Raw genomic sequence first — 11,543 nt, 5'->3', positions numbered from 1 at the left:
AACCAATAGTGTAAAATGGAGCAGTTGGACTAGAGCAGGGGTGTGCAACTTTGTGACTCGAGGGCCACAATAGGTTCTTAAACTGGACTGGAGGGCCGAAACAAAAGCATGGATGGAGTGTTTGTGTGAACTAATATAAATTCAAAGTAAACATCATTACATAAAAGGGTACGGTCTTTTATTTTTTAGTTTTATTCATTTCAAACGGGCCGGATCCGGCCCGCGGGCCGTAGTTTGCCCACGGCTGCCCCTATACCTAGCACAGTGTCCTGCTAGGACAGTGGCCTTGTTTATTGAATGAATATGTGAACATCTGAAACAATGACTGAATTCAGGTCTCCTGCTTCTCAGGCCATTTCCTTTCCAACTGGCTACAATTCTTATCCTTGGATCCTGGTTCTAGAACCCATTCAAATAAGTTATCAAAAATACTATAAAATAAAAAGTCCATGCTCCCTTCCTTCCAACTTCAGTGCTGTCCCTGCCCAGCTAATGTGGCTGAGTGACTGAGCGTCGACCTAGAAACCAGGAGGTCATCACACTTCGATTCCTGGCCAGGGCACATGCCTAGGTTGTGGGCTCCATTCCCGGTAGGAGGCATGCAAGAGGCAGCTGATTAATGATTCTCTCATCATGATATTTCTGTCTCTCTCCTCCATTTCCCTTCCTCTCTGAAATCAATAAAAAATATTTAGAAAACAAAAAAAGTGCTGCCCCATCTGTTAGCCACCAGTCATAGGTGGCTATTTAAATTAAAATTAGTTAAATTAAATGAAATTTAAACTTCGGTTCCCCAGTCACATTAGTTGCATTTTGAGTACTCAGTAGCTTAGTTAGTGGCTACCATACTGGGCAGAGAAGATATAGAACGTTTCTATCACAGCAGAAAAGTCTAGCGGACAGCACTAGAGGGTTAACATAACAAGGGTAAAGGCAACCAATCCAAGTGGATAACACTGTGGGAAATCAGGGAAGCAGGGACACTGAGGAGCACAGAGTAAGGCACGTCACACCCAGGGAGAGGGAAGCAAGAGCTTCAGTTGATCTTTTCTGTTCTACCTACTGCTTTATTTCCATCTTGTGGTCCAAGTGATGAGCGCTGGGGTTTCTCTGGGCCATGGAAGCATGAAAGCCGATTTCCTTATTATTAAAAGAGAAGGGTGGGGAAAACAAAGAGAAAGGCACTTGGTTAAAACATACATTGGTAGAAAGTATTTTACATCTTTTGATATTAGAAAGCTAATCTAAAATTGCCTCAGAGAAATGTACTATTTTTTCCTCCCACAACTTTACCCAAATCACTTTATGAATTCTGTCAGAGGACCCACACCATCTATGCTTAGAGGTTGTTGCATCCCAAGGAGATGGCTTCAGATGGCAATTCCTGTTCCTTCCGTCAACAAAGGCAGCAGCTCTGGAGATAATATCAGTGTGCCCCAAGCTGATCAGTGTTGAGTTGTAAACTCAGAATTTTTGAGTTAAGGAATCCCAAATATAGAGTGGTCAGCTGCTTTCATTCTCTGCATGAGGAAACTGAGGGTCAGAGAGGTTAAATACTCTGCCCAAAGGCACGGCATTATCAGAATACCCAGATCCAGTGCTCACTTCTCCTGGCTCCCAACCCAGGCCTCTTCACTCTGAGCAGACAGTGCTACTTCAATATCTGCAAGCTGTCACTTCCACTGAGACCAGAGACCTCATTCTGATGGTATCTTCAGGGATTAACCCAAACATTTCCTTCTCTGCCTCTCTTCTTTGCCCTCTCTGCCTTATTTGATCTGATCACTAAATGTCTCTAATATCCTTTAGGAATACACACAGAAAAAGCTGTCAGGGAATGTCCTGTCAGCTAACACAAAATGAAAAAGGGCTCCACAACTCTGGCACTGGGATTTCACACAAAAATTAAAGCAATGGTGGGAGAAAGAGCATCTAAGATAGTCTGAAGAAAATCCTTATACAACTAATACCACCTGAATTATACTAGGAAAAGATGCCCCAGACTCACAAGAATAGAGGCCAGACCTTGGCCTCAAGTAAGGACAAAGAGGGGGCCGTTACCAAGCTTATAGAACAGCGTGGAGGCCAGCAAGGGCATTATACAGGAGAAAGATACTGAGCTATGTTCAAAGTGCCACCTTGACCCTCCCTACTACTTAGTATAGCAGTCTGACTTCTTAGCCTAATCAACGCCATATCACACACCTGTAGTGCGGTAGCACTAGAAAGGCTGGTAAGAGCTGAGTTTGAAAGACAGTCCTACAATCTTTAGCTGGGCATCAGTGAACAAAGTACTTAGCCCCTCTTGGGATCTTTCCTCAACTGATAAAGTAGCTGTGTTGTCTGTCTCTGAGTGTGAGGCACTGTCCAGCAGTGCAGAGTGACAGTATTACTTCCATGTCAAAAAGCTCTGCCAAGCAATTCAACAGACATCTTTCTTAAAACACATGCATGCAGCACACACACAGTGAAGAGAAAAATATAGACAAAATTAAACCTGCTACAAGATGTTTCATTTCATAAGCAAGTTCCTAAGCAGTAGTTTCCTAAACTTCATTTATTTTTACCATTAGTTGTTACAAGTTAATCTTGTTTGGTTTTGACTGTCTTAACCCATTCAGATCACCACTAATGCTCTTCCTCTTATGGTGCAGTATAATATAGACCTTAAAAATGAAATGGTATGTCTGTGGACAAACAGAGAGGTAGTGGGTGTGTGAAAACTATTCTAATTTATTTTCCAAAGGAAAAATTACCAAACTCTCCCATTATAAAGCAGGCCTAGCATAGTGGCAAATGCATATAATTCTTTCAAATATCAACATTTCTTTAGTCTATAGATACTTGGTATAGACATAAATCATACCTAAAAAATATACTTAGGCGATTTAACCCTATGTACCAGGTATCTCGGCAATATTGATGTTCCTCAGGGAATATCTGAAGTTAAAAAAATAACATCTTTTTTCTCCAACATTCTTATCCATTCACTGATTTGCCTCTTAGAATATCTGATATTCAGTTTATTTTTCAATGATTCATCTTATTTCCACTGGAAAAGTTAAAAGATTTTAGGTGACCCTTTTCCCTTAGCTGTATTCTCTCTCTCTCTCTCTCACACACACACACACACACACACACACACAATAGGTATAAATTAGTTTTTTAAAAGATGGGAATAACTTTTTAAATGACTGACTTACCTCAATAATTCTGACAATATCCCTCGGACCGATAATTTCTGGGTCAAACTTCACATGGGCTTTGCTGGTTGCTAGGGCCACGGAGGCATGGGTGATGCCATTCGTCCTCATGAGTTTGGACTCTATGTTGTGAACACAGGAAGCGCAGGTCATCCCAGTGATCTGCAGCACAAGATGACAAAAATCCTGCTGACCCAGGATAAAGAGGCACACAGGCAGCCACGAGCTTCTGAGCCTCCCCTCCTCCCACAGCACCCTCCCCAAGACTCTGCACTCCCACCTTCAAACGCTGTGAGCAACATCTTCACCCCAATCCTTCACCCGCGGCATCAGGTATAGAAACAGTGGTTCTTCCCCAATTCTGGTACAGGAGACACAGCCATGCTATTAAGCAGATGGCAAATGACGGAGGTGTGACTTCCAGCTCTGACAACTATGGGCTTTCATCAGCCAACGACACTCTGTCTCAGTCATCTCACCAGCAACACCAGAATAATAGCGCATGTACCTTCTCTGCGTCAAACTGATAAGGATGGGCAACTCTACAAAACCCTCTGAGCTCTTGAAATACTCTCTATGGTCCCGAGTGTTGCTGGCATCTGGTCTGTAGCTGTGGGTAAGAATGTCAATAGCTCATTATCAACAGAAGAAAATGACTGAGAAAGTGAGTGATCAAGTTGATAGGAGTTGAGGCAGTCCCACAGTATGAATAGGGTATTTCCAGGTAAAAGTAAGAATAACCACAGAGAGAAGCATGGGAAAAAACAAAAGGCAGGGCAGCATGTGGTGTTCTGGCAACCAATAGTCAACATTGGCAGGGCATGGGATATGCAATGAAGAGGAAACCTGCCATGTTGGCTGGGACCACATGAAGATCTCGAGCACCCAACTAAAAAGGGTTGCTAAGCCCTAGCTGGGGGCTCAGTGGTTAGAGCATCAGCCCACGGACTGAAGGGTCACAGGTTTGATTCTGGTCAAGGGCATGTACCTTGGTTACAGGCTCAATCCCCAGCCCCTGTTGGGGCACGTGTGGAGGTAACCAATCGATGTGTGTCTCTCACATCAATGCTTCTCTCTCTTTGTCTCTCCCTCTCCATTCCATTCTAATTTAAAAAATCAATGGGAAAAATATCCTCAGGTGAGGATTAACAAAAAATAAAATTAAATTAAAATTAAAATTAAAAGGGTTGCTAAGCCAGCACTTGATGGGAAATCATGGAGGGGTAATGAGTACTGGAATGAGACTAGAGCTACACTTTGAAATCTGGATCAGTAATCCGAGAATCACGTATTAGAAGAAATGGAAGAGTCCCATGTGGAATTAGGGGAAAAGGAGATATCAGCTCATCTGTAATGAGACAGAAGGAAAAGAAGGAAAGGAAGGACCATCACACAGACAAGAAGCTTACTGGCTGGCAGGTGGCTGTGCAAATAGAATTCTATAGTCTATAAATATTTCAATGTTGCTTCTAAGATCTCATTTTACTTTTATAGTAATAATAGGTAACACTTATTATAACACTTGCAACTTAAGAAGCACTGCCCTAGGCACTATCCTGCTCATATCAACCCTGCAAGGCAGATCTCAGTAACCCCAGCACTAGGAGGTTTAGGAACTTGTCCAAAGTCACACACCAATGAGTGGAGAGCGGAGCCTGGCTCTGCACCACTGCAGCAAGCATCGTGAGGTGATCTCACAGACCGGGTGAGGACACATCCCTGCAGCGACAGAGCCTGAATTCAAGCCCAGTGAAAGCTATGCCACTCTGCCATGCCATGCTGTGTATCTTGGTTTGAGAAACAGGAGTGAGATATTCCATCCCTGTAATATGTAGAAGGCAAAGCAGATAATTCACTCCTCCAAGGATCAGTGGACAGCATTTCCCAGAATACCATTAAATACACACATAACATGTCTGAACAGGTGATGATAAAAACATTTCTCAAAAAAGTTTCACCTTTCCCAAACATATTCTTGATTCAGATTTTTCCACACCATAGTGGTCTGAGCAGGCACCCTGCTCAGATCACAGGGGCTGACTTGAGCCGTAACCCAGTGAGTACCACCCTTTGTCCCTCAACACACATGGAGGCCCATCCAGAGCAAAGACTTCACTCAACAAAGAACACCACTTATCAGCAGGTCAAAGTGCCATTCGTGTCCTTAGTACTTTTTCTTTAAACATTTATTTACCTTAAGGCAGTGACTAAACACAGGAAGGAAGTAAAAGATTATTTTACCTAAGTAAAACAGCATTACTCAATTCCTTGTGCATTTTTTCTGTTTGCTTTATTTACACAAAACGAGGTTTGTACGTAAGTGCTTGTAAACATAGCATTTTCAAAATAGTAGACATACCTGTTGTTTTCAACCATTTGTTGACACATGCAGCAGGCAACAATGGACAGAAAATACCCGCCTCCCCACCGCCACCACCCTACACCTGCCACCGGGACCACACTGGGAACAGCAACTATGCTTGGCCTTCACTCAGACTGAGCACTTCAGGACAATCTCGTCACCAGTTACCTCCTGGATGCCCTGTGCCCACTTACAAGCCCCCTCCATCTGTAATGGCACTGGCTACAGTGCCGATCCACCTCCTGCAGCCTCAAGACACCGCTGACATTCTAGCTTCCTCTATGCAGGCTGTATGGAGTGTTCCTATTCAACTCCCTCCAACCACCAACTTGGGACAGTCGCCATTTTAATTAAATTCATCTTCCTCCAACACTCCCACCATCTCCTCCTCCTTCTCCTAATAGCTTGAATGTGCCCAAATGGAATCACTCCTGTGACTTTCTGACACAACGAACATTCCTTCACAAAATGAAGAGGTCCTGTTGGCTACAATACAAAATAATACAAACAAAACAACAGCAAACAGGATATATGCAAGATGGGGAAAGCTGACTGGTCACATCTGCAGGTTGTCAGAGGCCTGCCACCCGCTAGCCCCAGCTCCAGCTCACTCACTGTACTTACAATCAGTTCAATGTCGCCATCGGAGCCTGTGTAGTCTTCCATTACTGCTGCCCCAAAGCCCAAGTCCTGGATGAGCTGAGCTATCTCGAGTGGCTGGATGACTTCTGGATTGTACTTAACTTCTGCCTTTCCAGCCATCAAGGCAACCAGCACGGAGAGAATACCTGAAACCATCAAGCTACAGCTGTAACACTCTAGGAAAGGTCTCTGGGTGTTCAGCATAACCTAGAAAAACAATAACAAAAAACCCATCTGCCCCCGAAGTCTCTGGAACAGTGATTCTCAAACTTGGCCTGCACATGAGGACCGCTTAGGGAGCTTTTAACTACCATCATGCCTGGCTCTTAACCCAGACCAATTAAATCAGAATCTGCAGTTGAGTGTGAGGCATCATTTTCAAAGCTCCCCAAGTGATTCTAATGTATGGCTAAGAGTGTGAACCACTGTTCTAGAACAATACTTCTCACACTTTATGGGCATATGAACCACTTTGAAGACCTTATTAAACTACAGATTCTGGTTCCGTGGGTCTGGGGTAGTGTCTGAGGTTCTGCAGGTCAGCCAGCTCCCAAGGTGATGCTCATGCTGCTGGCCCAGGGGGCCACTCCGAGTCAGGCTCTAAAATACACTGATGGGTGCAAGCATCTCAAAGCAAGGGATCTAGTCTGCAGCCAGCAACTACTGTTACAGTAAAGATAAACTTTTTCTTCAGTCACTTTCATATAAAGAAAAATAATTTTCAAAACTGGTTTTCCAGTTTCTGATAATTTCAAGAAGTGAAAAAGAAACCCCATGGACTATCTTGCTAATAACACTATTGTGTTAGTTTAAGGCAGTGGTTCTCAACCTTGGCTGCACATTAGAATCACCTGGGAATCTTTTTAAAATCCTGATTTCTGGGCCTCAACCTCTGGAAATTCTGTTTCTTTGTTATGGGGTGGGGTCACAACATTAGTAACAAAGAAACAAAATTTCCGGAGGATGAGGCCCAGAAATCAGGATTTTTAAAAGATTCCCAGGGTGATTCTTATGTGCAGCCAAGGTTGAGAACCACTGGTTTAAGAGGAAAGGGGGTTTATTGATATAGATCAGAGGTTCTCAACCTGTGGGTCGCAACCCCTTTGGGGGTCGAACGACTCTTTCACAGGGGTCGCCTAAGACCATCGGAAAACACATATATAATTCCATATTGTTTTTATGATTAATCACTATGCTTTAATTATGTTCAATTTGTAACAATGAAATTGGGGGTCACCACAACATGAGGAACTGTATTAAAAGGTCGCGGCATTAGGAAGGTTGAGACCCAATGATATAGATGAAAGCAATGATGTGCTTTAAGAATGCCATAAAGGGCCCTGACCAGTGTGCCAACTGGTTAGAGCATCGGCCCGAGCACCAAAGGGTCATGGGTTTGATTCCCGGTCAAGGGTATGTACCTGGATTGCAGGTTTGCTCCCCACCCCCTGTTCGGGTATATGTGAGAGGCAACTGATAAATGTGTCTCTCTCACCAACCAATAGATGCGTCTCTCTCACGTCAATGTTTCTCTCCCTTCTTCCCTCCCACTCTTGCTCCCTTCCATTCTCTCTGAAAAGCAATGGGAAAAAAATCCCTGGGTGAGGATTAACAACAAAAAAGAACGCCATAAAGGATAAAAATAAGGGATTCAAGTCAGGAACAGAAACATAGGCACTTTGAGATCCAGGTTAATATTATGGGCAGCCTTTCTGTAGATGACCCTAAAGGAAGTCCTTTTAATACCTCAATGTGAACAAGGTCATTCGAAAGCTCCAGGGAGCTAAATGAGGCTAGACAAAGTGTCATCCTAATTTAGGGTTGACTCTAAGGGCCAGGGAGACACATCAGAGAGACACATGAAACCACTGGAGTGAGGAACGGGAAAAGTTGTCTACCTCTGGTGGCATGGGAGGGTCATGGTTAAAATATTTTCCAAACAAAAAATTGGGACAGGATTTTTGTTGCACTTTCAGGTTTAAGAGAATATTGAAAATGTAGTTTGGAAAATGTACTTTGGCAAACCCACAGCACTCTATAGTTTACAGGGACAAAAAAAATGAAATATTTGAAATTGGAAATTCACAAAATACAGGCTTTTATTCACTTGATGGAATTGGAGGGGAAAGATAAGGATACTAGAAGGACAAGCCAATTGAGGAGGCTAACAATAGATTGTGCCATGACCACTAAGCTGGAATTCCCATAGTTAACTTACTCAGACACATTTATCTCAAACAAACTAAATACCTCTTAAAGAACATGCCCATGAACATTAGACAAACATCTATACTATCACATAAGAACTTGCTACCAGATTATCAGGGCCACTGATAAATGCAGACAGTGGAGACAAGGGACAGCACGGTGGCCCACTTTGCTGAATGCAGTGTTGGGCAGTCCAGATGCAGCACTCCCAGTGTAACACAGGTGGGTATAGGTCTCTTACCGGCTTTTTTCTGCAGGTTTCTCTCTATGTTAGACACACAGGATGCACAGGTCATGCCTGTGATCTGTAAAAAGCACTTCTTTGGTGTCACTGTTGTGGAGGCTTGTGGAGGCTTTGCTGAGAGGCCAGAGCTGTGGATTTTAGGGGGGCCCCCACCATGGCGAGCCACTACCTGTACAGAAACAGGCATGCCAGTTGTAGTTTGTGCTGTGGAATTCGCCACACTGTGCTCTCCAACATGGTTGCCAGGATAGTCTGCTGGAATAAAATGTCAGAAATCATTCAAATTAGAACAAATAATTGAGGTTTTCTTGACAGCAGGAGGTCAAGCCTGACAATATTCAGATGAAAGCTTGGAGAGTTTACATCAGTTGGTTGGCCTTTTCATCACTGTTTCTCTCTTCCCACAATCAGAGAGAGGCAAACAATTACAGACACATGAAATATGCCGATACTTGAAGAATGAAATGGTCTGGCTAGATGAATGCTTTAATTAGATGAGGATAACAATAAGAACTCACCAGGCACTCTGCTAAACACATGTGTGACCTCCTTGAATCTTAAAATAGCTATGTAATAAATAATACTATTATTCCCATTTTATATGAAGAAATTAGTTACACGAAATTAAATTCTTCATTCCAAGGTCACTACTCTATTGTTCTGTTAAACTACAAGGAAGCAACTGAAGGAGATTATCCTAAGTAAAGATTATGTAGCTTAAGTATGATTGTTCATAGTTAAAGTGATTAATTACCCGCCTGGCACTTAGTTAAAGGGTTTTATTCCCTCCCTAACTTCAGGGGAAAATCCTTACCTGGGGAAACAACCTTTCTCGGAGAGGTGACCTTGGTTAAAACACATAGCGCCAAGAAGGTGAGCAAACATTAAGAACAGTATGTCATATATGCCAGGTCCCTTGAAACAGCAAGGATGGACCGGCTCCCGGCAATTAAATAATTTGACCTAACCCCCTCAGGTTGTAATAGTGAAGCTAGCTTTGAACCAGGTCTGTTTAACTATAGGCTCTGTTCCTTTAACTGTTATTACATTCTAGTTAGCAGAGGTTTGCTCCCTCGCCATGAGAATCAAAATGATCCAAAACTCCTTTACTGAGTTGTCTTTTTCTTATTGTTTGCAGAAGTCCTATATATTCTGAACAGGATTCCTTTGTCAGTGGATTGAACTACATATATCTGCTCTCAGTCTATGGTTTGTTTTCACTCTCATCTAATGGTGTCTCTTTTGATAAAAGAAGTCCTTAATTTAATGAAGCCCAACTTATCAATCAATCAGGCCTATGATATACTTCAAATTAACATTTATATATGTATGAGGTGATAGTCAAGGTTAATTTCTTTCCACTAGGATATCCTATTGATCTGGTCCCATATACTGAAAAGACCATCCTTCCCCCCACTAAATTACAAAAATTTCGGGGAGCTCTTGTTCTTTCTTCCACAAATGTATATACCGATGTAACTGATTTTGTCAATACAGAATGTTTTCATCCAGCAAGTCACATGATTTTGATGACACAAAATAGCTGATGATGTAGAAAAGATAATTACATCATTTAATGATGAAATCCCATTTAAAAATCCACTGCTGCAGAAGATAAAAGTTGGCATTAACCTGTATTGACAATAGACCATGAATTTTAAGTTTCCCTTCTTAATAAATCTCACATCTTAGAATGTTTTGCTCATTTTCTGAAATGTGCTCAAACTATTTCTATTCACTTTAAGAGTCCAGTTGGTCGACACTTTCAGCACCTTCATGGAAGACCCTCAGCACTCTGGCCTTCCAGGATCCCTACCGTATTGCTGCAAGGACATCACCTCACCCACCAGCACAGTTTACTTTCCTAGACTTTATCATTGTTCAAAATGACTCTACCCCTGGAGTCTCAAACTCACAAATTCTATTCTATGGCCTCCTCTTAACACTCCACCTCCCATACCCATCGGCCCTCCTGTCCAATCTCTCCCTATTTTCCCTGTTCATCAGCTGTTCCCTGGATTCACCTCCCTTTCTATCCAAATACTGTGGTCAACAATCTCCATAATATTCAGCTATTATAGAGCACGCCATACCCTTACTAACCTACAATTTACACATTGCTATTCTTCAACATGGAGGTATGACTCAACTAAATTCTGGGCTTCTGGAGCTTGCTAAAGAAAGTTAAAATAAGTTAACAAAAACCCAAACAAGCTTATGCTACTGGAACTTTTATTAATCTATGTGAACATCACGGGTGAGCATATCAATTGAATAGGCTTTCTGGATGATTACTTGGTAATATGTATTATTAAGAACAGTTCCTCTAACTACTTGGTACTTAGTAGAGGCACAATAAATATTTGTGATGGAATTAAATAATGTTTATACCTTGTGACCCAGCATTTATGCTTGCAGATATTTAATAAAGTATATATACAAAGATTTAGCCTCAAAGATGCCCATCAGTATTATTTACAATCACCTACACATAAAATAGATGGGAACAGTCTAAGAGGACTCTGACCTAGTTACAGTACATCCATAAGATGGAATACTATGCAGCCATAAATGTGGTGTTGCAGACATAAGAATGGAGCTTACAAAGGATGATTATGATTAATTTCAGAGAAAAAAGATATTACAAAACTATGTCTAATACAAACCTACCGGATTTGCCGGCGTATAAGACGATTTTTTGGCCCTGAAAAATATGCCTCCAAGTGGGGGGTCGTCTTATACGCCAGGTACACTTCAGATAGACTGCCCATAGTGCTTGCCCCGTGCCATAGTGGCCTCCCGATGCCCGCCCACTTCATTCCACATACCGTTCCGGCATCAGCAGCGCTGCTGGGTGTATGCTCGGCTGATATGCGATTTTGCT

General features: G+C 42.3%; 1 protein-coding gene across 2 annotated transcripts in view; it reads right to left on the bottom strand.

Moving 5' to 3' along the window:
- ATP7B (ATPase, Cu++ transporting, beta polypeptide) overlaps positions 1–11,543 on the bottom strand; it is a 79,012-nt gene that overhangs the window by 30,953 nt on the left and 36,516 nt on the right. The window contains exons 4-7 of one of the 2 annotated variants that reach the window (XM_006758661.2): positions 8,657–8,914; positions 6,190–6,353; positions 3,204–3,365; positions 1,064–1,140 (exon numbers count right to left, since the gene is read on the bottom strand). In XM_006758661.2, the coding sequence (XP_006758724.1) occupies positions 1,064–1,140; positions 3,204–3,365; positions 6,190–6,353; positions 8,657–8,914 (661 nt within the window). The remainder of the gene's footprint in view (positions 1–1,063; positions 1,141–3,203; positions 3,366–6,189; positions 6,354–8,656; positions 8,915–11,543) is intronic. The other variant, XM_015560608.1, reaches the window with a different exon arrangement.

Source organism: Myotis davidii, unplaced genomic scaffold, assembly GCF_000327345.1.
Source record: "Myotis davidii unplaced genomic scaffold, ASM32734v1 scaffold1035, whole genome shotgun sequence".
NCBI classification, from domain to species: domain Eukaryota; kingdom Metazoa; phylum Chordata; class Mammalia; order Chiroptera; family Vespertilionidae; genus Myotis; species Myotis davidii.
The sequence above is the reverse complement of the archived record's forward strand: the minus strand, read 5'-3'. Positions and strand labels throughout refer to the sequence as shown.